The sequence below is a fragment of the Athene noctua genome, chromosome 1 (assembly GCF_965140245.1).
Source record: "Athene noctua chromosome 1, bAthNoc1.hap1.1, whole genome shotgun sequence".
NCBI lineage: Eukaryota > Metazoa > Chordata > Aves > Strigiformes > Strigidae > Athene > Athene noctua.
This window is the reverse complement of record NC_134037.1, coordinates 3844963-3872915: the sequence shown is the minus strand read 5'-3', so window position 1 is coordinate 3872915 and position 27953 is coordinate 3844963. Positions and strand designations below refer to the sequence as shown.

At 43.6% G+C, this 27953-nt stretch overlaps 1 protein-coding gene across 4 annotated transcripts in view; it reads left to right on the top strand.

Moving 5' to 3' along the window:
* Window positions 1-25802, top strand: part of KIF13B (kinesin family member 13B) — a 132248-nt gene extending 106446 nt beyond the window's left edge. For 2 of the 4 annotated variants that reach the window (XM_074895453.1, XM_074895455.1), the window contains exons 36-40: window positions 3879-3996; window positions 4977-5110; window positions 14659-14721; window positions 16275-17298; window positions 20572-25801. In XM_074895453.1, the coding sequence (XP_074751554.1) occupies window positions 3879-3996; window positions 4977-5110; window positions 14659-14721; window positions 16275-17298; window positions 20572-20864 (1632 nt within the window). In that variant the 3' untranslated portion in view covers window positions 20865-25801. Of the gene's footprint in view, window positions 1-3878; window positions 3997-4976; window positions 5111-14658; window positions 14722-16274; window positions 17299-20571 lie in introns of all 4 variants that reach the window. The other 2 variants (XM_074895452.1, XM_074895454.1) reach the window with 2 other exon arrangements.
* Window positions 25803-27953: the final 2151 nt, after the last annotated feature.

The following is a 27953-nucleotide window of genomic DNA, read 5'->3' as shown; positions in this document are numbered from 1 at the left end:
CATCAAGGGACATGCATTCTTCCGGTGGCTATTTTTGATTTGTTAAATTAAGTCACTTGACCTCTGTTTGGTCACTTGGCAGAGACCAAATATATTCATGAAATGATGGCTCCTCTGGGCAAATGATTTACAAGCTTCCTTCCTTTCTCTCACCACCCATAATAGAGGAAAGATCCACAGCACTTAAATAATACCAATTGCTTAGTCTTAAAGTTGAAGTGTTTCAGTTAGTGAATGCACAAAGCAATCATGTGAGAGTGCTATATAACATGAATATGTGAAACTTGGGAACTTCATCAAGTTAATACAGTAAATAATTCTTATATTTCTTCTTTTTTGTGAGATTGAGATGGGTTATCTTTCAATCCAGCTTATTAAAATCAATCATTCATGAACTACCTTTTGCCTCTGCAGATTCTTTGCACAACAGTTGACCCTTTCAGTTGTCTCTGGTATTTTCTTTTGCAAATATTTCTCCACCTGTTGCCTTGATTTACCTACTTTTCAATGGTTTACTGTCATCTCAGAGTTGAGGCTCACGTTACCCCTAAAAAAAAATCTGACCTTCAGTCTAAAATGATGATCTTTCTGCTCTCTCCAAAGCAAGTGTTATTTAAAAACCCGACATGCCTTAAATATATGGCCAGACAAATCCTTTTATCACGGGCACATTCCTGTTCCCAGGACCTTTATTTTATTTAACCCGGCAAAATATTTAAAACTATGTAGAAAATGTAGTCATCCATAATACCAGGGCTGAAGCAAAATTTCCTAGATCCTAAGGAAAAAGGCTTTTTCTGAGGAAAAAGTCACTAAACATTGCCATTCTTTCTGTACAGGATGAATATTCTGCAAGTGTTTTGCTCCATTTCTTACATACTCTTTTTTTTTTTTTTTTTTCCATCGTTCTCCAAACAGGTCTAGAAAGTCAAATACTTGCCTGAAATTATTTTTGTTGGAACAGTCAATGAAAGGCACTTCTGACTCAACAAATCGTGATTCAGAAATGATTCAGTTGCTCCTTACCTGCATTGAGTTGGTGTTCTAGTAAGCTAGAACGCTTTCCCATAATAGTCTTTCTGGTTTTTATATCTCTCTGGTCTCCAGAAGCACTTAGACTTGGCCTTATAGCTAGAAAATTATTAAGACATGTCACCTTTCTCCATTTGTCTTTAGTAAGTGTGGATCATTATCCTAAGATCCAAAACAACCAGCAATCAAGCTTTGTTATATGCTCCAAAAAAGCAGCTTTCAGATGCTTTGCACTCTTTCATAGTTCTTTTTCTTAACATAATGCCAACATCTACTAGGCTGATGGCAGACCAGACGGCAACAAAACCAAACAGTATTTCAGGATTGTTTGAGTCTTGTGATGACTTCCCACCGAATAGTCTTATCTTTTTTTTTTTTTTTTTTTTTTTTTTTTAAACTTCTTCAGCACCACTGAGCTGGTGTATCCAAAAAATACTGAATTATGCTGAGATATTTTTCCCCATCTGGATAGAGTATGAACTCTTTTCGCATGTTTTGACTCTTCTGCAAACTTAACGCATCAGTGGGAGCCGGAGAAGGAGATTCCAGGAAACATTTCACATCCTGAAGGGGACGATAGTTTGAGTATAGCCTGAAGTCGTTGGCTGTTTTCATGCTGACTTTCAGGTCTGCTGCCATGTGTGAAATGGTCATAGTGGCAGGTTAAGAAAGCAGTTTCTTGAGCAATATTTTAAATGGATAGAAGTGAGGCAAGACTGCACGCGGTAAGGTCACCTGAAAGAAACCTGTACTCGTTGAAACACAAGACTGCAAAAGCCTGAATAAGAGTTTATGGGGAGTGGAATAGGAAGGAATGTTTCATAGAAGCATTTTGTGGAAAGAATTTTTCAGACATAGACATGACTTTTTGATGTGTGTAAGATAAATGAGTTGCAGGTCAAAGATAATGTTTAAGTTGGGGGCTTAAGGTACGGGTAGAACAGCTCTATCGTCCATGCTGATAGAACAGGAAGCTTTCAAGAAGGGCTTAAACACTAAAGTCCTCAAAAACACAAGACTAAACAAACCCCTGGTATTACTGCTAGTCCCGGCCTGGATTATATCAGTTTTGACAGTCAGAATGGCTTCCTCCAGTGAAGTCAGACATCCGTTAGCCTTTAGGCATCTCAAACGTTACTTCACAGAAACAGCTCCTGCTGTCTCTACATCTGATAATAGGGATGTTAGCTGGTAGAGGGCTGAAGACGGGTACTGCTCTGCAAAAGTGCAAGTTACTTGCTATTCAAAGCAGGAGAGCTTCTAAGGGACTAACTTATAGATCCAAATGGAAACGATTTTTGCTCTGGGCTGCTCAGTGTGACCTTCAACCCATTGGAGAAATCTATTCCTCCTATCCTGGCTTATTTATTATTTGTGAAACATTCATGACTTCAAGTTACAGTTAAGATTAGTTTAGCTGCCTGTCATTTTTCTGTTCAAGGTCGTATTATTTCCTTGCATCCAACAGCATGAAGCTTCTTGAAAAGGTGCATTTCCCCCTGCTTTTCCTCCAGAAAAAAATACATGAAACTTGTGGTCTGGGATGTAGCAGGTTTATCCATCCCTTGTGACTCCTTTGTAGTATGTTCACTGTATCATCTCGTTGTGAAAATATTTCTCTTTCTGTTACGTCTTTTAAAAGAATAAGTAAGATTCAGATACAATATAATCCAGACAAGTACAGATACTGTACCAAACGTAGCATAGCTCTTTACAAGAAGTGAGATCGGACTTCAGTTTGTGTTGGTTTGCTCCATCCTGTCTTTGCCACCTCTATTTTTGGAAAGGTGAAACTTTACAAGCTTGTAGTCCTGAAGGCACTCTGCTACCTGAACAGGACAACACTTTCCCACAGACATTGAGAATTCTCCTCGCATTTGAGACCAGATTCTTTTGACCCATAGACTTAAACGGATATTGAATTGCCTTAAGGTCTCCTATAAATTAAGTAAATTAGCAACATATAGCTTTATTAGACCCTGCTCTTTAGCAGTGCAAAGAAACTTTGGCAGGCACTGCGAGTGTGCCTGTATCAGAAGTTTGCAGGACAGCCACACGGATGTCAGCACCTCCCTTTCAGCTCTGCACGCCTAATGTAGGGCTCAGTTTGGTGAAGCAATATACCGTCTTGTATCCCCATGAAACTTTCAGCAGAGACGCTCTCTGGCCAGTCACTTAGCCTAATCATTGCAGACAAGTCTGTAAATGATTTTACATATCAAGATGATAGAGTTAGGAAAAAACCATTTGGTTACGTAGATTCTTGATGCTTGTGCACTGGTGGTGAAATACTACCTTGGAGATTCTCTCTGTTAGCAATAGAGAAGTTGCAGTAGTGCAGTTGCTTCCTCTTGACCTGATCAGCTCGTCCGTTCTCTGACTCTAGGCCTTTAGGCATCCAGCCTTTAGGTCTAAGATCCTATTTCTTTTCCTGTTCAGAGCTCTGTCTGTCCTCGTCCCTTCTCTCTGACACTCTACATCCAGCGTTCATTCATGACTGCTTCCAGAGTAGGTGCACAAAATATTTAAGAATTTTGGGCAGACTATTTTATTTTCACCTGGTTGTAATGTACACAACTTCCAAAACACAGCTGTATAACTGAGGGAAATACTACAGCTTTAAGGTCTATAAGTAGACTTTTTCCTGTGCCTCGATGCTGAGGGTGCTCATTGTTGCAGGACTGGGTGTTTCAACTAAAAATGCCTTTGGGGAAGGGTCTTTCCTCAGCTCTGTGCATTGTGAGCTTTGCAAAGGGGCTGCGCAGGCTGGCATGGGATGTAAGTGTTGCTGTACTCTCGCTGGTATGCTAACTTTGAAAAGAAATTTTTTTTTTTTTTCCCTCTAGGGTCGATGGGAGAGTCAGCAAGATGTATCCCAAGGTGCCACAAATTCCAGTAGAGGCATTAGTCCATCTCGTACCTCTCTGTCGGGCTCTGGGCAGCAAAACCACTCTCCCGATCCAGGTAAGAATTTTCCGAAAGCCAAGACAACTTTCCTAAAAATGGAGTGAAGTTGCCGCAGCTCTTGAATGTCAGATCCAACTGAGCTGCTTTCAGAAAGGCAGAGAGATTTCTTCTCCAGAGCAATGTCTTTGCAGTTCCCTCTCTGTGAACATTTAGCAGTTGTGGCTAAGTTACTCAGACTCTAGGCTACTCTAACTAGCCTTTCCTTTCAATCTGATACTAATTCTGCTGAGAGGCAAATGCCACATGTTAAAAATTGTCTAAAGATGCAGTCTTTATCTCAGTAGTTCAATTTCTACAGCCAAATTGAGTAAAACAGCAAAGTCAGTAAGGCTGCTAATGTTTTAGAAAATGACCAGCAGTGGAACTGGATGGATATTTTGCAGCTAATGTGCCTAATATGTAACTGAGAGTGCAGAGATAAATAGTGATGTTTTATATACCTACCTAGGTTTTGTCAAGGGGGAGTAGTATAGAAATAAAAAATGGCAGTATGAGTAAGGAGAGTTGAATGCCCCTAACATCTTTTTCTTTTTCTTCACTTGGATCTTCTCATCTTTTACCTCCAGTAAGTTTTGTAATTGTTGTTAAACTTGTGTTGTATGGACATCCTTCTTTGATTTTGCTGCTTGCTTGGGTTTGTTTTTTTTCTGCTTCTGCAAGTTATAAAGCACATTATGTTTCCAATTGTCCAATTGCAAACAACAAGCTTTTTCACACCATGTGATTGAAAAAAAAAAATCTTCTGTATATTGGGACCACAGATTAAGACCTACCCAAATCCATATGTCCCTTTCAAGGGAGGAGCCAGCCCTCGGTGCTTTTCTGTATCTAATGCTTTGACTGCTGGAAGACGTCATCTTAGACTAAAATGATAACAGTTTTGTAATAATTTTTAAGGGGCGTTTGAATCAGGTTTTTTGTTTTCTTGTCCTTTCCCAAAAGCATGATTGTTCTCATTTTTTTAATTTTTCCAACAGGTATTGGTAGCCTTGCTGCTTCCTACCTGAGTCCTGTAAAGTCCTTCGTGCCTCAGATGCCTAAGCTGCTGAAGTCTCTCTTTCCTGTTAGAGATGAGAAAAAGGGCAGGCAGACCTCTCCCCTTGCACAGCAGGTAAAAAAACTAAATCAAATAGGCTATGCAATAATATTGGCGAGTGGTGTTAGACTTGCTGGCAAAGTGCTGTTTTATATGTTGTTGCAGTGCAAACCAAGCTTTTAGTCATAGTAAAGCCTTGTGATGCATTTCCCCTCCATCCTGTCCAGAGATAGTGGAGCTGTTTAAACTTATTGATACACTCAGCCCACTTGGCTTTTTAGAAGTGCCAAGTACACTACCAGCATGATTTATGGTAATACCACTTGCAGCAACAATAGTAAAATTTATGAAGTGCACTTAGTGTTGTTTGTGTATTGCCAAGTGGAAAATGTAATTCTATTTTTAATTTGTTGTTTCATATACCATTCCCTCCCACCCCTCACCCCAGCTCATGTCACCTTTTACCATCTTCTGCTACATACTTTGGACAGTTGCTTTTGTTCATTCTTTTATCTATTCCCCATGTCAAAGAAGCATTTAATTTGCTTTTTTTTTTTTTTGGATGCTGTGCTGCAAAACTCCACCTGCTCCAGGTGTGGCTTGTGTCCTCTGAGCAGTAGCTAACGCATGGTCAAGCCGACTAGAAAATGCTACTGGCTTTTAAAGAAAACAGATAAAATACAGAATCCCATTATAAATAAATATCATCTCCTTTATTTGAGAAGCTGTAGTTTATTTACAAAGGAATAGTCTTCTGGAATATTTAACAAGCTGTAATGAAAATAAATCTGGAGTCAGATCTTGTTGAAGTTTGCACAAGTGCATTCTGCCCGTGCTTTGTTAACCATCCGGCTCGCTCTGCTGTCATCTTGTTCACTTGTCTGGAGTTCTGGAAGCACGTTACCTGTTAACTTAGACCTTTCCTCACCTCTTGACATGCAGACAAATGTTGTAAAGGAAATCTTCTGCAAAACAAACCCTAAAATCCCCAAGCAGCTATTTTTTGTGATTGGATCCAGACATTCTGTTCCATTGTTTGCTCCAACTAAACTTGCTGTTAGAAGAATGTCCCAGGACCACAGGAAGGTTTTTTTGTCATTGTAGAAGTACAGTGGACTATTAAATAAACAAACAGAACAAAAATAAATACACTAATACTTAAATATTTTTAAATTATGACAGACGTAGCACAAATAAAAATAAGGTATGTTTAAAATATTTTTATTTTGACTGTGGTTTTATTCTCTACAAAGTAATAAAAGGAGCAAATTTTACTCCTATATCTTCTCCAATTTATTTCTTTACATTTTCATGTTGCCTTTTGCTTACATCAGTCTTAGTGCTGAGACTGGAATCATATAAACTTACTCATCAATGAAACGTAGAGAATTAAAATTAAGACAGCGGCTTTCCTTGAAGGTATTTGGGTATCAAAAGATGCAAATAGGTGCTCTTTACAGTTGCAGTGAGAGCCTTTCACAACTTCTTGAATTCTTACTGAATCAATAAGTGCTGAGATTAGAAGCGAGGCCTAATTTCCTGCCTCTAGTCTAACCACCTGTTCCCACTCCTTCCCACTGTTCAAGATCAGTCTTGCATTATTTTTCTTGAAGTCAGTTTTTAAACTACAAAGACACCTATGTTAAGAGATTTTAATTTGTGTTAAGGAAACTCAATCAGATCATGATCACAGCAGTTTTTAATAGGAGGCAATGCTACTTCTGCTTTGTTTTAAAAAATATAAAAGCTAAAATATAAACAGGAGTGTGTGGTGTTTTAATGCTTGGTTGCATTGGAGAGCAACCTAAATTTTCCCATCACCACTGGATCTGTATAATAAAAGGAAATCTTAAAATTATTTGCTACTTTTAGTTTTACAATAGAACAGGTATTACAACTATCCCTCACTGGTTTGAGAGGTTTCATAGATATTCTTTGCAGCTCTATCAGTACGGAGACAGGGCTGCTTCACTCCTGTTAGCAATCACAGTGCACAGAAAAGAGAGCAAAAATTGAAGGAACTGCTGCAGAATTAGCTACAGCTGCCTCTGCGCAGCACAAAAAAATAAATACCTGCTGCTGTAGCAAGGCTGGCTTTAAGATCATAAATATCATGTCTCATAATCTTTCTTGCTGTTTCTTTATAATGGCCTGATGATGCAAATGTGGCCAGAAGAATTTAAATGGTGGCGGTGATGAATGGCTATTGTACTCGGTGGATGATGGGGCTGCTGTGGGGGTCAGTGTTTGGCAATCAGCTTTAACACCTTATCGCTAACCTGCCAGAGCGAGACGGCCAGCTAGTAATTCTTGCATAACTGTAGTAAACTACGCGATGGAGAGGACACGAAAAATTGTATTTCTGAGTCTCAGAAGATACAGAACAATGCATCTTAGTTCTGCGGAAGAATAAAACTTCAATACGCAGTGGCAGGGGACGTAAATGAATGTGCAGGGTGAGAGTAGGTGGTAAAGTACAAAAAACGTAAAGGAGAGGTGAAGCTAAAAGGGTCTTTCACCTGTAATTGCAGAAGAATCTGACCCCTAACTGGCAACTGATGGACTTCTGTTGCTGTAAACAACAAATTGGGAGAGCTAGGCTCAGGAATAGAAATTACCAAAGGAACGCTTTACAAAGAAAACGGAAGGATCTAAATCATCCTTTCCTGGCTAAAAGCAAACGAGCAGATAGATAATAACAGGTGTTTGAACATAAATACCAAAAAGCTAAGTGGATCGGTTTATTACTTTCTCCTGGTTCATCAAACTACTACAGTGAAAGAGAATTTCCCAAGTCCCTGTCCAGCTCACTTTTCAGTGCCTATCTGTTACACTATTTGAGAGTACTTAATTATCTAATGTCATTAAAACCCATTCTGGAAAAACGCTGGTGAACCATCTTGAAATGGATGGCTAACCCAGCTGTTACATTAAACCTCCAGTATGTTACAGTTAAATTACCAGGGTTAGATGGCTGTACATCTCTGCAGAAAGCATCAGAGAACCACAAAATGGTTTGTGTTGGAAGGGACCTCAAAGATCATCCAGTCCCACCCCCCTGCCATGGGCAGGGCCACCTTCCACTAGCCCAGGTTGCCCAAAGCCCCGTCCAACCTGGCCTTGAATCAGATTTGGTTTGTTGCACCTTGTAAGCAGGGTCTTATGGCTAAGTTGATTGTTAGTGCTTCTGAGCATCATTTCCAAGGGAGTAGTACTTAACCTTTTTTCAGGTTTATCACTGAAGTTTGTCATGACCAGGCAGCTCTCTGAGCTGTGTTACCAAATCTCTGTGTGAGTAAACAGAAGATGCAGTTCTGATCGCTTGTTCTGAAAACACCCTTTTTTATTTTAGCAGCTTTTTATTTCAGTCATAGGCCGTTGCTTAGGCTGGCACCAACCTGAAAGTAAGCGAGCACGTACGGAAGTTATCTTAACAAAATGCTTTTTCCCAGTGCTGTTTGTGTTTATAGTCAGTGGTTGCCTGAGTTTCAAAAATGCAGAGACATTCCAGTCAAGGTGGTGGCAGCTAACAAAATTGCTGTCTTTGACCTTCTGATGCAAGTTTAGTAACTAATCTGGAGAATAATGAACCGCAATTAATGAAATCTGCTCTCGTATTCAAGTGTGTTTCTCAGACAGCACATAAAATAATTGAAAGAACTTCCTGCTCTCTAATTAGTTAGATTGAATTAATTTGGCATAATAGGATTCTTTATGTAACTAGCAGAATGGCTTCCGATGAAGCTGTTTATGTACCTAAAAGATTGGTTTCTGATGAAGCTGTTTATATACTTTAAGTTAGAAAATGCCTATTTTCTCCATTATCTGATGCCTTTGAATTAATTGCCAGTAGTCTGTAAATAAAAAAAGCCAACAGTTTAAACCTTTTTGGATTGCTACAATTGTTTTTTATTTTCCTAGTCTATCCTTTAAAAAGCTTAGTACCGCAGTGTGCAAGATTTAAAGCTTTACCAAACCTTATTATTGCTGAGAGAGAAAAGTTTTAAATACTTGTGTAAAATATGCAGGTGGCTGGAGAATCGGAGTTTCATCTATCTGTGCTTAATGATATTATGTACATGCTCTTGAAGCTTGTCTTTTTTATTAACACGCTGAGGCTTTTATAGTGTGCACCAAGCAGAATTACTGTTCTTTACCTTATGACCCTGTTGATCTCCAGGAACTGCCCGTGTAATTACATTTTAGGGCATCATTGGGTGCTGACGTTAAAAATGTACATATTAAATTTCAGTTTCTGTTTTTTGACATTGCTGTGGCAGAAGCACATTCCTCTGACCAATGTGCATTTGGTAAGTGGATTTTGGTCACCTTCATACTCGAGAACCTTGTTGTATTCTCAGATGTCTTTTTGTTAGCACATGGCTTAAATAAGAGATCTTGAGTCACAGCTATCTAAAAAAACAAAATCAAACCTAAAACCCAAACCAACCACAACTCTGCATTTCCATGTGCTAATGTAATTCATTTTTGGTTTGTGGTATAGAAATGCAGACATGTGACACGCGGAGAGGGCAGCTCTCAATTTTTTTCTCTTTCACCTTCTCATGCAGACATAGTAATTAATCTTAAAAAATAATGAAAAGCAGTTAATGAAAAGCCATCTAAATAGACAAAAGCCTTTTTCTGGCAGTGCATTAAAAAATAACAGTTTTGTGGATGTGCATGGTGCATAGTATAATTGCTAGAACTGACATTCCTTAATCAAATGTAAATAATGTGGCCTCAGAGAACCTTCTTTAAAATCTCGAAGGCTTTTTTCAGAGTTTCAAATAAAGAATCATTTGGGTGCTATAATCAGCATAGCTCAACAGATCCTCAGTGGCCAGCTGAGCTCATATGTGTCTGGTTCTTGTGACTGAGTTGTTAGTGTTTTGATTTCTTTCTGAGTTCAGTTTTTCGCTATCATCCTCCTATAAATAGTTTTTAATGAGAATGAGTATGGAAAAATGGGGTTTAAAGTTCTTAGAGCAAGTCACTGAAACTTCTTTATGAACTAACTTGAAAATGGTTATGAATTACCCTTTTAATCTGCTCAGAACTAGGAATGAAGTAATTTAACTCCGTAGAAAATGGTATAGTTAATTTTGCATAAAGTATATTAGAAATGTGGAATTCAGAAGTATTATTACAGGCTGAAATGTTCTACATATGGAAGGGGGAATAAGAGGGGCTTGTTTAGGTTAATATTTAAACACACGGTGTCTTTAGTGAAGAAAACAAAGACAAAAAAACCAACAAACTAACTTGTACTGGGTTTCAGATCTTTTAGAATGCAGGAGATTTTATATTTGAGTGATTAATGACTTCAGAATGATTTTGAAATTGAGGACAGGGAGGAATATTATTGGGGGGACCTTTTTAAAATGAAGGACCTTTTTAAAATGGATTCAACTCTTTTTGGCTATGTACTAGGGGGATTCAGAATTCTGACTGCATTGCTCTGTGTGTCTTGTTGAAAATATTTTATCCCAAGTGCTCAAAACTGATTTAAATCTACACTTCATGAAGCAACTGTTATGCCCTGCTGCAGAAGTTCCCAATAGCTGCTTTTATAACGGTGATGTGAGCATAATACCATCAGTGTGACAGTCCTTGAGCTCAGTCATTCCTATCTGCGGATGGTAAAGCTTAGACAAGAGCAGTGGACGTTTTCTGATAGTGCCCTTTTAGGATTACATCAGCTATAACCTTGGCTAGACCATTTGCGGAGCTTGGAGGATAATCTTGTACACGCTGGCCCTGTTCTGTTAACTGCCACTGAACTTTCTGCATGTTGGGTGCTAACATCGAAGGATTTTCATCCCGTGACATGCAGTCAGAAGGCTTTGTACTGAAGTCATCAGTCACCATTGTCAGGGGCGTTTTACAAAATGACGTTGAAATGCCAACTGTGGTCTTCTGAGCTCGCTGAAGAGGTTCCCATTATATATATATATGTAATGGTATGAAAAATAGTTCATTTAGGATTAATTTTGGTGCTTAAGTGGGGTGATACACACATTTTCTTTTCCAGTTCAAACTCGCCAGCATACCAGGTTGGTCTCCAGATTATGCTAATCAATAGTAACTACACGACTTTTGGTCACCTCAAAGTACATGCACAGCGACCTCTCATCAGACCAGAAAACACACACTCTTAGAAATCCTTATAAACTCACTGTACAGAGTAGCAGCTCTTAGGAAAAAGACAATTTTTGTTCTACAGAGATTCAAAGATGCTTTAAAGTGAATCGCTTTCATGTTCTGTCTTACTCTGTATTTTGTCAGCTTGGTTGAAGAAATTGTGCCAAAAATTATCACTGTAAAAGGGTCATGTTTTGCCATCGGGTAAATATATATGTCTAGTTTAGCAGTCACTATCTACAAACGTTTAATGACAGAATTTGGCTCCCAATTCAGAAATATTTTTCATCCAGTAAATGTCTTCACAGATAGTCAAACACATTGTTTTCAGTACCCCCCCCCCCCTCCAGTAACTTGACTACGTTTCATAAAAGATTTGTTTTAGTACCCTTGCTACCCCAGCGAGGGTGTTTCTGCCCATCTGTTTCTTGTCAACACCGAAGTTGGGCAAGTGCCACTTCTCATAATTGCTTTTTTCTCTCCACGTTTTTCTGAACATTGCTTGGCAAAGTTGTTGTAGTTTTGAGATTTGTCATCCTTTCAGGAGGATAACTTGATGAGGAGTGATTAAAGTGTAACGTTTTTCTTTCTTTTGTTATTTGATATCAGTCGGATTTTTAGATTTCATGGATTTACAGGCTGTAAGACTGAAGGTTTCTGAGAGATAAAAAAACCCAAACAAACACTTTCTTCTGTTTATTGTTTTAAAGGGAGGAAAGGAAATCAAAGAAACTGAGGAATATCTTTAAATACTTTTTCTTAACTCCAATTCTGAGTGCTTGTCTCTGGATAACAATGCTAGACCTCAGCTTCCCTCACTTCCCGGAGATGGCACGTATACTGGGAGAAAATGGGGCAAAAAATCAAGTTGTGTTACGGTGCCAGTGTGAGAGCTTGGAGCTGGCTTTAGCTCCTGATACAAGCTCTGCTGAAAAAGACTGTTTCCCCTGCTACATCAGCTCCCACACAGTAGTGTGGAAGCAAAAAGGACAGTGTTTTTCCTTTGCGCAACCTTTCTGAGATGCCAAAACGCAGTGCTTTTAGCATTGGAGCATGGAGATATTTAACTGGGATAATTTGAATTCAAGAGCCTTGGCTTCTCCCTGAGGTTCAGCTGCACCTCTGCAAAAGGTTTAAAGTGCCTGCCTAGGGATTAGCCCTAATGCCTTGTGACTACAGATACTTTTTTCATTAAAAGGTGATATTTAATAGCTTGGCTTTGCACTCCCCAGATGGACCAACCCATGGTTCAAAGATGGTTGAAGAGGAGGGAATAAGTGTTCTGCCAACTACTCTGCTCCCTTTAACACCATGATAAGCTTTTATTAAACCTAAGATTTGCAGGGTTTTCTCCTGAGAAAGGTAATCCCTTTCCTCTCTAGTATTTGTTAAAGTGAAACACTTGGCTGTTAAGACAATCAAGCTATCCTTGCATGTCTGAGTTAATATTTAGGATGCGTCTGAGTACTCACACACCTCATTGCTCTAAGCTACCTCTGGATGCGGTCTCAAGTCAGTACTACAGTTGTTTTCAGATTAATACTTTAGTCTTAGAAGGTTGCTACTTTATTCCAAAGGAAGGTGAAGTTCTGGAGGTGTCTGAAAACCACTGGATCACAAGCCCTAAAGCTCTGTTTATTTTTAGGCCTCGTTGATTTGTTCTGATTCGGGTCACCATCTGCTTCCTGGAGCTCCAGTGCATGTCCTAGTGAGGATCTCAAAATGCTAATACCTTGTGCACCCAAAATAGAGCCAGTTTGCTCTGAACCCCACTTCAGTGGTGTAGCTTCTATTAGCAAGTTTAATGACAAGCAAAGCTCTCTTCTCCTGCTTTCTATTATTGAATTGAAGCTATAATATCTTTAAAAATTTATTTTGATCCACTGTGAACCTGTTGGGGTTTTTGTCTGTCTTTTGTCTTTTTTATATTTTACCTTGATCAACTCTGTTTTTATTTAATGTCTGGCAATCTCTGTATAAATAATAGCTGTTCTTTTCTCCCATGTTGATTTCTTTTGGGGATAGGATTAGTCATATTCCTGCTTTACTGTACTTAGAAGGGATGCAGGAGAAGAGTACCTTACTCTTCAGCTGGAAAGTTTCGGTTCTTTAAACAGATTGTTGAAGTCTGGAAATAGCTGTCTGTGTATTTCTACAGAAGGAGTTCTCAAGTCCCTTGGAGAAAAAAAAGAAAAAAAAACACAACAGACTGCTCCCAAATTGTGTAATATGTCACCCTTAAAGAGCTCTTTCCCTGAAATGATGAACCTGCACTTGCAGTATGTTATTTAACAGTGCTAAAGAGAGATGTTTCTGCCTTCTCCTCTCTCCTTTTCTTCATGCTTCCCTTTCCCAAGGTTCTCCACTGAACTGGTGGTCCCTTTCCCTCCTGTGTCAACAGTGCATGACAGCCCAAGTTGACAGCTTGGCCTAAGAGTTATAGTCAAGTGTCACAATTTGCTGTTAAAGTCTTAGGAGAGTGATAATTTCAAATCTTAACATAAAAACCTGAATACAGAGCAAGTGAAAGACATTTATTGTTGCCTTCGTATCAAGCCCCACGATCTAATAGAGAAGAAGATACTGTTGTAACACAAGTGGTTCTTCTAGCAGGGGACCAGTGTGTTGTGGTTAGCAAATGGCATGCGTAGTCGTCACACAGAGGCAGAGAGGCTGGGGCTGGGCTCTGCTCCCAGGGGATCAGGGACAGGACAAGAGGGAACGGCTGGAAACTGCCCCAGGGGAGGCTCAGGCTGGGCAGGAGGAGAAAATGTTTCCCAGCAAGAGTGGTCCGAGAGTGGCACAGGCTGCCCAGGGAGGGGGGAGTCCCCATCCCTGGGGGGGTTTCAGGGCCGTTGGGATGAGCTGTGGGGGATGTGGGGTAGGGGAGAACTTTGTAGAGTCGGGCTGAGGGTTGGACTCGGTGATCCCGAGGGGCTTTTCCCACCTCAGTGATTCTGGGATTCTGTCACTCTAGCAGGCAGTGGTGATGCCCTCTTTGAAAAGAGGGTGCACAGATCTCATTTCTGGCTTCCTTTTTGAGTTAAAGCGAACAGTGCTAAAAGCTAAAATGAATTAAGATACTGGAAATGGAGGAAGAGTTTTGGAGATGGACTGAAGCTGAGGATTTCGCTAGCGAGACCAGCGTAACCTCAGATCTCTTTGTCATCTGGTTGCTCAGTGGGCTCTCTTTGACCAACTGCCTAAAAGAAAACTTTGTACGTTGTGAATTTGTACTTGTAGCTGCTTATCTGTTAAAATTCAGGGATGCCTTGGTTAAGGTTTTTACGCCTTCAGAGTGTGGCATCAGAATGCAATAAAGTAGCAATTCTCCCTCCTTTTGTGACAAAGGTTTGCTTGTGATTCCATCCAAAATTTGAAATACAAGTTTTAATGTTGACCAGTTTGACAGTATTTAATCCTTTAAGTGAATGATGCTCTGTGTTTTTGTTTTGTTGTTTTGTTTTTTATTCCTGCAGACTGTCCCACGAATTATGGTTCAGTCTGCCAGTAGTGATGCCAGTGCTGCAAAGATAAAACAGGTAAACACGTCCCAGGATGTGATGATACAATTTACATACTCACTTGCCTGGAAACCAGAGGAGATAAAAGCCACTGCTGGGTTAGCTCCTTAAAACCTGTTGCACTTTTACCGTTGATTCACTGTGAGACAATTAAAAGCAGTGTGTGTTGTTGTGTTTTGTTAGGTCCTGGTAAAACCTCCCCTTATATTGTGGTTATACTTTTATATTTGAAAGCCTGGTTAATCATATGATTGCATTAGCAGTTAACTAGCTAAAATTTAGCAGTTTGGCTGCTTTAAAAGGCAAATTGCTAGGCTCTGGTGCTTTCTATAAACAGAACGTGTCTGTTATTCTGAGTGTTGAGCTTAATTCTCATTTTTAAATTTCAAGCCAATTCATGATATCAGCGTGAAGAAAAGGCTCTTGCTAAGCTGGAGAGAAAATAGACCGTATGATCTCCCACAGTTCAGCAGAACTTCAGTCTTATGAATAGCAAATCAGCTTTCTCCCACTGTGCTTTTATTGTCTTAGTAAAACGTGTGTTATCTGAACTCTTAAAAGGGAAAACCCAAAGAAAGAGCAGAGCTCCAGAGTCCACGTGTACGCCATCCTCTCCATAGAAAAGCTAAAAAGATGTCTTTAATCTACAAGAATATTTAAAAAAACTTTTCTGTATTACATTTCACTTAACAATAGCAAGCTAGCCTTTGGTTCTGAAATTCCTGTAATACAATCAAATCCCTGTTTCTTCAAATGCCACTTAAGTTTCCAGTGGAAAAGGCACTTTGGAGTAAGGTGAAAATCCTGTAGTTTGGGACACCTAACCACTAGATGGGATAAACCACAAAATTTTGAAGAGTAAACAAAAATACAGGCCTGAGTTAAGACAGGATATGTTCAAATCTGCTGTCCTCCAACCACTTTTTTTTTTCCCCCCCTTCATAATAGCAGCCTCCTCCCTCCCTCCCAAAGAGATTTAGAGACATCCTAATCTTTTAGAGTACATGTGCTGGCAAAAGATATTGATCTATCAGATTTAGTAAACTTTACAGCCAAGAAATACATCACTAAAATGGGCTGTTAATCTCATGAGGTGCAGTTAATTTCATACTCTGAAAGTGTGTGGTGCTGGCGGCATTGAGGTGGGAATGGCATTTGGAAACGGGGACATAAATGACAGTTTAGTTGGAGAGGCATGATTTATCAATCGTGAGAGTTAAGCCAAATAACTGTGAGAGACTTATAGATCATGGCTGTTTCACATTTCATATAAATCCTGCTATTCAAACACCAAATGACCATTCCTGTAATATAAATAATTTTTCAGTAAATATTGGGGAACGTATTTCTTTTGGTTGACACTTTTCTTATTAATGGAAGAAATGAGCTGACAATCCCACCAGGTTTGCAAAGCTGACTTCGGATCAGCTTGCATCTTCGGGAGATTGCAGCTACGCAGGGATTTAGATAAGCTGAAGGCCTTAGTACATCCCAGAGACCTTGTATCTATCCTTTTAGCCCAGAGATTTTGGATAACAGAGCTCCATGGTCCTTATCCTCTTCTGTTTCAGATTAACCAAGAGGAAGCGGGGAAACAGCCACTTGAAACTGCAGCACAGACAGCTGAGGTGGACAAGAGTCAGGAAAAGACACCCAAAGTGCCTTTGCAGCAGCCCACGGGAGACACCCCGGCACAGGACTCCCAGGAAGGACCTCCAAGTCCTCTGAGTGAAGCCTCCAGTGGGTACTTTTCTCACAGTGTCTCGACAGCCACCCTCTCTGAAGCCCTCGCAGCAGGAAGCGATGCTGTGGCTCAAGCAGGAGGTCAGGTGCCTGCAGTGAGTGACTTCCCAGCTCCCACTGCAGCTCAGGTCTCTTCTTTGGACATGCCAGGGCACTCAGACAGTTCTTCAGAAAGCTGTCTCAGTGCTAAGAGAGAGAGTCCACACGCCTCCAGCCTTCAAAGTGCTCACTCAAGACCCAAAGACAGCACTGAAGTGAATGGAAATGATGCTCTGAAATCAAAATCTTGCGCATCTCCTGTGACTCAAAGCGAGCAGGCAAATGATGCCTCTGTAGCCACTGATGCAAAAACCTTTCTCTCTACCTCCACTCCAAAGAAGGAGTTGTTATCCAAACAATCAATGGAGTCAGCAGGACAAGCTAGGAAAAAAGAAATGGCTTCTGGGGCTTCAGAACTGGGGTTTTCCAAACCACAGATTCTTCCTGACCAATTGTCCTCACCTGGCATTCCAGCTTCCCCCTTCAAAATCCAGAAAGTCAAGACATCAGAGCTGAAGTCCTTCACAAGCATGCTGGGGACAGATCCCGTGTCTTCACTAAACACAGAAGAGCAGCAAGAAGGAGAAAAGAGCACGTCTGCTGCCCGTGGACTGAACCATAACGGGTCAGAGATGGCAGAAGAAAAACTGGAGGTGACTTCTGACTCTGAGGATGCCAATGAAATTCCTGAGTGGCTGAAAGAGGGAGAATATGTCACCGTTGGCGCAAATAAGATGGGCACTGTTAGATACATCGGGCCCACAGACTTTCAGGAGGGAACATGGGTTGGTGTCGAACTGGATTTACCTTCAGGTAAAATATGATCTAGGCTGGGTGTAAAGCAGACGGGATGTCAGAGTTTGCAGTGCTCATTTTTACGCCCCTTTTTGATGAGGAGGGGTTTCATTAGCCGTTACTGGGTTCATTTTGAGACAGGAAATACTAAAGATCTTTCCCTGCTCTTATCTTTTTCCAGTCTGCCTAGTCTGACTGACCTCTGACTGAACTGTGTCCCTTTTCAGTTATTTCCTTGGCTTCTCAGAATGGAGGTGGGGATCAGGATTGCTTTTATAATGCAGCTCAGTAAATCTGTAGTTGCAGGAGACACTCCTTGTGTCCAAAGATCATCTGGGCTTCTGCTCTGAGCTTGAAGGTGTCCAAACCACAACAGGGATTCAAACGAGCAAAGGAACATTTAGACTAAAGTTGCAGAGTCTCTTAACAGGTTAACTAGTCTTTCACAGGCTGTTTTAAAATAAGCTGTAAAATTGCAAAAGACTATTTGTGTGTGTGTGTCTATGTACCTCTATGTGTGAAAACCAGTAGGAAATAATCATAACGTTGACCACCAGGACACAGAGATGATTTGAGGTTTCTTTCAGCTTCTCATTTGTCATTCCTGTCTGACTCTTATCTGTACAACAATAGACTTGCCAGAATTTAGGCTGTAATACATATATTTTGGAAACTAGGGTGCTTTGTTCCCAGGGAAGCTCTGTTCATATGTGCTGTTGTAGCATGATATGGAAAAACTGACTTTAGCATAAGATGAAAGAAAGATGATGGCTGGCATTTGTTCTCTGCTGGAGCCCCAGGCTTCATAGACTCCTTTCTTCTGCAAGTTCATGTCCACTTTCCTGGGACTCATTTTCTCCAAGAGTAGGCAAGGTTGGGGGAAGGCAGGGCGTGCTAGTGGAAAATCCAAGAGACAAGCAGTAGATAGGGCTGCCTTTGATAGTTTGAGAGGGTTTGGTTTACCGAGGGCACATAAAGCTCCTTATTTAAATCCTTTTAACCAAGCTGTAGCTTTCCAAGTCTGCAGTGCAGGCTCTGTTTGGTGAATCAGCACGTCCCAGGGAGTTGCCCACACTCGCCTGCTGCACGCTTCCCTGGGATTGGAGCCGTTCACCGAGATAAATACTGTGTCAAGGATCCAGAACTCTCATTAAATGAGCAGTTATCTTCTCTGCGCATGGTGTGCTCATAAAAGCTAAACTGGGTGGTGTGTTTTCAGCTGGTTTCGGAAAACTCTCTGGAGTTTGCCATCCTGGAAAGCAAACTGTAGCTCTAATCCCTTTGAAAGTTGTAGACCCAATTCGGTCCTGAACTCACACTCTATTTTGAAAAAAAGAAAAAAAATATATTTACAGATTCATTTTAGTTTTGGAAAATCACCTTCCCTCCCAGTCTGGCTACTCTAGTCCACAGTGCTAATTCTGTTAAGCTGTTTGCATGTAGCCAGTAAGCCTCAGCTTTGCTGCCTGTGGAAGTGTCGAACAGCTACAAAATTTTTGGTCTGTTGGACTCAACTGCTGATGTTACTGGATATTTTTTTCCCCCTTCTGTTTCCACACAAGGATTAAGTCCCTGACTTGTTGGAGTGTAACTGGTTTCTAGCACATCTGGAGCTTCACTTGAGAAATATGGTCACAAACTTGTATCTTTGTCACACTACAAACAAGTCCTTGGCCACGTGAGGGTATATTGGACCCAACGTGGTAATGGTGTAGAGAGAAGGAAACACCTGTAAAACAAAAGGGGTGACCTTATGTCATTAAAGAGCTGTTGCATTTTTTTGCCTTCCCTTTACAGATGGGAGTGGTCTCTGCCCCACTACTCAGAACAGTGATTGTGAGAATTTGAAATGATATAAAGGGAGAAATAGAAAGAACTCAACAGCTTCAGCATAAAGAAATTATTCTTTCTGTTCTGTGAAGGTTTCATGACATGGAAAGAGCACCTTTTCTCAACAACAGACTCTCCTAAACTCGGAAAACCAAAAGCTCTTCGAACTGTCTTTTTTCTTCCTTCCTGGTAGTTTACAAATGCATCTGTTGCTAAACTGATTATTTAAGACTTTTGGTGAAATTAAAGAATTCCGCTGAACAGTGGGGAGGAAGAATAAGGTGGAGTGTCCCATCAGAGTAACTGTCTCCGTGCAGTGGCTTTGCTGGGGTTCAGCAGTGAGCTATACTGGTGTCACTGGAGCACAAGCCTGCAGGAGCCACCTGAGTCAAGACCAACCTTCTGCTGTCGCAGGCAGCTGCTTCCTCTAATCTTACAATTTTATCAAGTTCAGCTATAAAACCAGCTGATTTGAAACCAGCTGACTTGTTCTCTTCACTTTTCACAGAATCATCTAGGTTGGAAAGGACCTTGAAGCTCCTCCAGTCCAACCATTAACCCAGCACTGACCGTTCCCAACTCCCCCAGATCCCTCAGCGCTGGCTCAGCCCGACTCTTCAACCCCTCCAGGGATCCCGGGGACTCCCCCCTGCCCTGGGCAGCCCATTCCAACGCCCAACAGCCCCTTCTGCACAGAAATCCTTCCTCAGAGCCAGCCTGACCCTGCCCTGGGCAGCTTGAGGCCATTCCCTCGGGGCCTGGCGCTGGGGCCTTGGCTCCAGAGACTCATCCCCCCTCTCTGCCCCCTCCTGGCAGGGAGTTGCAGAGGGCCAGGAGGTCTCCCCTCAGCCTCCTCTGCTCCAGACTGAACCCCCCCAGTTCCCCCAGCCGCTCCCCAGCAGACCTGTGCTCCAGACCCTGCCCCAGCTCCGTTGCCCTTCTCTGGCCACGCTCGAGTCATTCAATGGCCTTTTTGGGGTGAGGGGCCCAAAACTGAACCCAGGAATCGAGGGGCGGCCTCCCCAGTGCCGAGCCCAGGGCTCAGATCCCTTCCCTGTCCCTGCTGGCCACGCCAGTGCTGACACAAGCCAGGATGCCATTGGCCTTCTTGGCCCCCTGGGCACACTGCTGGCTTCTGTTCAGCCAGCTGGCAGTCAACCCCCCCAGGTCCCTCTTTCATGGGAAGGCTGCTCCCACTTCTCTGCTTCTCTGGTAGTTGGAAGACTTGTCTTTATATCAGTAAGTGTATCAATCTTCAGATTTGTTTGCTCTTGTACCAGCTTTGTCCTCTAGTGCCCGTAGCACGCTCTCCTCCTGAGTGTTTGCCTTCGCAGTGTACTCACAGGGCACAGTCGTTCTCCCTCTCAGCATTTTCTTCTTCTGGTATCCTCCTAGTAGCACACTGTACGCATGGAATAAAAACCATTTTGTCCATCATCTTTCTTTCTCTTCTTGGCAAAGGTAAGAACGACGGCTCGATTGGAGGGAAGCAGTATTTCAGATGCAACCCAGGCTACGGATTGCTGGTGAAACCAGGCAGAGTTAAAAAGGCCACGGGACCGGCCAGACGGCGCAGCACCGGCTTGAGGTTGCAAGGAGGAGCCGTCGCTGAGAACAGGAAGAGCAGCAACTTCTCCGGGTCAGCCTCCAACCTGGCTTCACTCACAGCCCTGGCGAAATCAGAAGGAGGATCCACGCTGCGACTGGAGAAGAGCCAGAAAAACGCAGAGAACAGGAAATCCTGGGCAAACTGAGACAGCCCTACCCACCGCAGCAAACGCCGTGCGACGCAGCCAGGGGAAGCTAAACCATCCATGTGAACTTCTGGTTGGTGGCAAACACTAATGAAGGTTGTTTGTTTGTTTGTTTGTTTTTTTCCTCCCTCTGCTTTGGGTGATTGACATGTTAATTCTTTGCCTTGTCATGGTGCTGGATCTTCGTCCTTCGTTTCCTGTTACAAATCGTGACGCTTCAGGGTATGACGGACGGCAGGCGGTGGGTGGGTGTAAGCTCTGCTCTCTTCCACCTTTCAGAGAAGGGAGAGATGCATAAATTGTTCAAATTATGGCTTTCCAATAGCTATAAAATACTACCCACACACTGATGCTTCTCTCGGTGTGACTGGCAATTCTAAAAAAAAAACCCAACAAACCCAAACCAAAAAACAACTCCCCCAAATAACAGTTCTTTTCTAATTTCGTAAGAGCTGTTTCCCTGTCACATACTTGGTGAAAGGGCAAAGTTATATTGATTCCAGACAGGCAGAGAAGCAAACATAAAACTTTTATTTGGAAATAAAGAACTCCCAAGCCCCTTTATTTAAAAAAACAACAGCTTTTTGGTGATGTGACCTGGGACCAGTTGGGACCAGTGCCTGTTTTGATTACTGTCCTGTTGTCCCTCTGTCCTTCCATGGAAATCAGCACAATCTTTCTAGCTGATTTGTTGGGAACGGGAGAAGGCCTGTGACCCACTCTGTCATATTTTTGATCCCTTCTTTTTTAGGAAAGAGGGGAGTTGAGTGAATTTGCTGTCTAGTCTCTTTAACATACGCTCTCACTGCGACAGGATCCCCTCTCCCACTTACCCCAAAGTGGCAGGGCCACCTTCTTGTTGGTTCTGCCCTCTGGCCCAAGAAGGTTTTTGCAGAGATCTCAGCGCTTCAGTGCTCCACCCAGCCTTCGGATTTTTACCAGTTATACAAAGCAGAGGGTCGCTGTCCTCGTAACGGGATTAATCCAGTCTATTTATTTTTATTTATTGTTTTAAAATATGACTAAATGTTTGCGCTTTACAATCATCCACCGCCTGACGTTGCACAGAGGAGCCCCACCAACACCCTGCTGAGCATCCCTCCGAAGAGGAGGTGCCTCCCTCGCCAGCTGAACCGTCCCGGCGGCGCGCGAAAGCACAGCTGAGGAGTCGTCCCCCAAAACTGATCTCTCTCTTGAAAACGGGAGGTTTGGGCTGGCTTTTATACAACTTGATTTTATTTTTGGTAACCCTTGCTAGTTTTTTAACTGCCTGTGGCACAGATGCTCCATCCCTGTACGTGTGTGCGCGCATCGACGTACGCACGCTCATTTTCTAACAGATCAAGGAAGGCCACAGACTTTTCTGTTCTGAGCTGTTTATATCTTGTTTAGTCATCGCGGGGGGGGATTGGACAGCTTGAGCAATAGACATTTTATCTATGTGGGGAATATTTAGGATGCTAAATTAATGATTAAATTTTAATATGTATCTAGTTGCTGCCCGTGCTGCACGTGGGTATCTAAGTGCCTTAGCCATCTGGTTCAGAGGTCCAAGGGAAAGATACATTGTCATCAAAGGAGATAGGGATGCTTAGCAAAGGAGATAATTATGCTGATTTACTGTAATTAATATCATTTATGCAGAAGGAATAAAATTAAAATAGAAACTAATCTGTAGCAGAAATAAGTGGGATGGGTTACAATGCGGCATGCATAGTACTGCCAGGGATTCATATATCCTTTCAATTTGTGTAACTAGTGTCAGTGTTTCTTGAATTTTAGTAAAGAAATCTTAATATAAAATGTACAGACCAGCTTTTAAAGATATTTTTAGTGTACAGTTTTTCCTCCTTTTCCTTTGCACGAAGCTCCTGTCCGCTCGAGCCAGGACGATGGGAGAAATACAGTAATAAAGAATTCAGACCCTAAAATCCTGGTTTTTTAAAAAATTGTAACTGTTTTTCTAGATGTGGTTCGTGCAGCAAAACGACGTTTCGTTTCGTTTTGGGGTGTGATGAGTCTTGCTGATGAAAGACCACCTGCTAATTAATACGATGCCTCTTTGTACTGCCTTGTAAGTTTTCTAAAATCCATCTTTACCCTTTTTCTAATTGCACTTTGTTCTGACGTGCTGCAGAAAGTTCACTGACGTGAAAATGGCCCCTCACCGACAGTTGTGGTTTTCAGTCTCAGCATTTCATTTACTGGATTTAGGAATATCTTTAAAACTTCTTGATGTTTGCTAGGTGGACCCTTTGGAAGGGGGGGGGGGGAGATATGAAGGGAAGAACCTGTCCAAGTCCTTTTGAAGCCTCTTCTCTTGCACCGCTGTCTCTGAAGACTGGAGCTGTGTGGGACCCATGTAAAGGTATCAAAGTCTCAGGGGTGAGCGGGTCAGGCAGAAGGCAGTTGGGTTAATAGTTCACTCCTTATGCTCCCTGCTATAAATTCCTCTGGTTTTATTTGTACTGCACCTCTGACCACGTCAGGATGTATGTTTGCACATCTGGGGCACGTGGTCGGAGGCTGATACGGGTGGATTTCTTCTTCCACCCACCCTCAATCGTGGTACAAAACCATGCTGCCTGTGTTTAGAGGGGTAAGAAAGACATTTTGAGCAGAACATACTCGCTGCCTCCTCTAGGATAACTTGTCCTGGAAGCAAATATCTTAACTATGGCTGGTGTGGTTTGAACCACCAGTGGGCAATGAGCGTGGTGCAGCAGCTCTGTTAACAGAGCAGCTGGTTGGCTTGGGTGGAGGGAGGATTTGATTCGTAGCTCTCTTGGTTTTTACAGTCTTGTTTGACTTTTGAAGCTTAAACCTCTCCTCAGATCCCACCCTGAAACGTGCCCCAAAAATGAAGCCACCCTAACCGCATCACCCCGATTCAGCACAAGCTCCAGAAAGCCAAACAAATCAAATGTGGCCGTGAGAATGTTCTTAGAGGACTTCTCCAACTCCCTCCTGCTCATCCCGGCTTTCCTGGGCACATGAGGTTTCTTCAAAAGATATTTTTCCAGGATTTTGGCACAGTAAGTGCACACCCCTCTACTCAAAAGCCATCTGCACCAGCTAAGCCAACTAACCAGAAAACAGTTTAAAACCACAGTGAAGGTAATATATATATTTTTTATTATTATTATTGATAACATTGGGAAAACTCTACACTCAGCATAAAGGAGAAGGTGCTCTTGATTGCAACTGCCCCAGCAGCTGTGGCTGGCATGTTAGTAGCTATGCATATTTTCCAATATTTTCATGCACTTTATACAGGGAAAAAGAATATTTAATGCAGGAACTGTAACTTGTAGGGAGTGTCTCATCTCCTGTGTCTGCTTGGTGGTGCAAGCTTGCTTTCTGTGTCCCGGAACTGCGGATGGGTCTGGGGTTCTGGGTGTAGAAAATGTGTGTTGGTGGGTAGGAAACGTAACAGCCCAAACCTGCATCTGCAGGTCCCTTCCTCTGCGGGGGCCGCGGGGTTCTGCAGTGGGCAGTCGTTTGCTCCGGGTCAGCCACGGGGATGCTTTTTCAGAGGAACTTTTGGGCTTTTCTCAAACCAAACCAAGCCTTTTTCCTGTGTTATGTTCAGCGCGCTCATGGTGTTTTGATCTCTGTGGCCAACATCACACCTTCTCAGTTGGAGGGCCGTGGCTCTTTGCTGTTTAATGAGTAGTTTAGTTAAGGAAAACTAATAGAAACGAGTTCTGTGTGGTAATACTGCCCGAGCTCGTAAGAAGAGAGTTTTGTCAGTGGTTGAGATGGAGGCTGCCCGCGAGGTGGGACGTTCAGCTCCTCTTTGCTGTCGTACAAACCAAGAAACCCCCCTTTTTCCTACCTACCCGTCATGAAAACCTGGACAAACCGAGCTCGGGTGTGGCAGAGACCCGTGCGTACGGTAACGGAGCTGCTGAAGAGTCTTTTCTGTGTCGATGCTTGTTGTCCTTCGGCTGGTACTGCCAGTTCTGTGCACGAGACGTTCAGTTTTCCCAGTGCCTTACCCCTGGGTCAGGGGCTGGAATTTCCTACCGGCCTCCGGGCTGCCTGGCCCTTAGGAAAGGAACATGGTGACAAGTGAAGTGCAGGCTGGTCACACCATAAAATTCTCTGGAACTGGGGTCACAAATAAGTGTCTTGTTTCTGCATCTTTGCCCACCTTTGGTTTCTGCTCTCTCCACCCTCCTGCTAAACCGCCGCTGGGTTTTTCACCCCCAAGGAGGTCTCAGCTGCTGCTCTCCGCTGCGAGCCCCCGGCTAGGCTGGGTTTAGCCTTGCTAAGCCTTGTCCTGGCTCTGGCATCCGCAGCGGGAGAGCGTGGGGAAGTGGGTTGGGACTGAAACCCAGCGGGCGTGGGGAGCGCGGGGCGGGAGGGACAGTGCTGCTGTCCGAGGAGCGTTGCTGCTGCTGTCGGGTAGGAGCAGCAGCTGCTCTCCCCGTCGCTTTCTGCTGCCAGACTCACCCGGAGGCAGCAGGAGAGCCCGCCGGGCTGAGACCCACCTGGCCTCAGCCCTCCCTGCCCTGGGTGCCCCTTCCTCCCCACAGCCCCCAGCCTGCTCCCAGCACCCCACGGCCCTTTGGCTTTTTTTTTCAGCCCCTCAAACACCCGCCGTGTCTCGGGAGAGCCTTTCCCAGCTCCCCTTCCTGTTGATTTCTGTAAATGTAGTGGGTCTGTATATAAAGAGTGGCTGTTGACACCGCGGTGTTACGTGTCGATCCGTGTACTTTAAACGAGCTGAAATCCAAAGAGACTTTGTAATGAGCTGTAAAGTTTTTAATTATTTCTGTACAATACTAAATGACTGTAATATTGTATTATACCTGCCATGCAGCCTGCAGTACCTAAATAAACATCTTCTTTAGAGCCGGTAAGTCTGTGCTTTGTTAATCCGGGTTGTGTCACCAGAGTGTTCAGAGGCACTCGCAGCCCGAGGATGCAGTAGCATCACTCGAGGGTGCTGAGATCTGTTTCAGACAAAATTTTTGCCCTGTTGCCTGCAATTAGGGACCTTCCCATCGATGAGCAGAGACCCACAGCTTTACCTTCCCTCCATCCTCCCTCCCTGGGGAAGAGAACCCTTTGCCTGCAGGCAATGAGGTGTGGGAATCCTCCTCGCAGAGCTCCGTGGAGCCGGGGAAAAGCTTTATTTAACACTCCTTTTCCCTACTGTTAAATAAAAGCAGATGGAGGTCTGGACATGCTCCCCCTGCACAACCTGCTTCAGCCTGGACAAGGGGTTGTTGCTGCTGGCCTGGCCCTTAGGTGCTGCAATGATTTGTTGTTTTTTTTTTCCTTTGTTCCTTCTGTTCCCCTTATGGGCTGTAAAAACCAACACCTTTCAGCCCCCCGAAACTGGGCAAAGGCTCCCAGTGCTTCAGGGGCAGGGAAGGTGGATGCCAGTTGGGATGGGACAAGTTTTGCAGGGAAACTGCTTAAAAATCCACAACCTGGTTAGTGTGGGGGGGGGAGCAGGGATGCAGATTGCTCCTTGTGGAAAACCAGATCAGACTGAACTTAGTGCTAACACTTACTTTAATGTTATTGCAGCCAGCTGGTACCTGATTGCCCCCAAATTGTACAGGTGCAGGACGCAGCAGAGGGGAAGAGGGGCTCCACGCACTCAGCAACGGGTTTGTAGCAGCCAGCCACGAGGGGACAGGGACGGCGGCTGCTGCCAGAGCCAGTCTGTCCTGGTTATGAATTTGCCAACACGAGGACTACGATGTACGGCTGAAGAAATTATTTATTTCATGATCAGGCATCCAGATTGAATAAGAACTGTGAGATAGTCTTGGGCTTGTCTAACTGCTAGTCTGAAAACTAAGCAATGTCCTCTGCGCAGGCACGTGCTGCCTGGAGGCCTCGCTGTCCGTGGCAGTAGAATATCGCAGCAGTTGCTGGCGTTACCCCGCTGCTGTGAGGTGCAGCAGAGAGGAATGAAAACTGCACATTCACGCACTCCAGGGTCAGGGCAACTTCTGTTCCACAGCCTAAAAACTCAGCCCTGGTGCTGGCAGGGACCAGTGTCACATGGGGGGAAGCTCAAGCTTAGGTCAGGGGTGTAAAAGCTTTGGCTCTTACCAAAAGAACCCAACAAACAAAACAGGATCACAGAATCATCGAGGTTGGAAAAGACCTTGAAGATCATCCAGTCCAACCATTAACCCAACACAAGACCAAACCCCAAACCGTCCCAGCTCTCTGCCTGTTTTTTTGCCATGGCAGCCCCAGGCTCCCCCACCTTGTACTGACACGGCTGGGGGCGGCTGCTGGGGGTTGTGTGAGGGGCTGGGGGGTTTGGGCAGAGCAGGGGGAGGCTGGGAAAGCGCCTCTTACAGATTATCAGTGTCTCTAATTAATGTAATGGAAGTGAATCAGCAAACTAAAAAAACCAACCCGATAAATTTTAAAAAAAACCCAACCCAGAAACATTACAAATTCCTGAGGGTGCAGCAATATTCCTCCCAGGCTCTTGCAGCACCAAGCAAAGACACGTTCCTCAGCGACGCTGCCCCACGGCCACCCCGAGTCAAACCTCCTGGGATGATGCTGCAGGTTGTCCCATCGTGCTGAAAGCACCTGCTGGTGCTGGAGGAGGGGCTGTGGAGCCGCGAGGGGCCCTGCCGTGGGCACGGAGGTGCTGGTGGGTCACCCCGGTGCTGTAACGGAGCCTCTTGCTACGCACAAGCCCTTTGTGAAGGCGAGTGGTGCTGAACGACCCACGTTTGGCCCTTCGAGGGCCAGCACACGTGGAAACCATCGCCTGCTGCTGCCTTGCGCCCAGTGAGCCCCCACACTCCCCCCCAGCAGGGTGGGGGCATTCCCAGGGACTTTTTTGGCCTTGCTGTGAGTTTGAGGGCTGTTCTGCAGGTGCAGGCACGGAGGATGGTGCTGCCAGGCTGCAGGGAACGCTGCTGCCACCCGCCCAGGAAGGCCTCGGGGTGGTGAGAAACCCAACGCACCCAGCGGCTGGTTCAGGGCAGCAAGGCACCCTTGAAACGTCCTCCCTAGGGCACGGCTTTGGCAAGATTTTTCTCCAAAATATGGCTTCATGTTGGAAACAACTGGCAGGGTTTGACTTGGCTTTTTTTT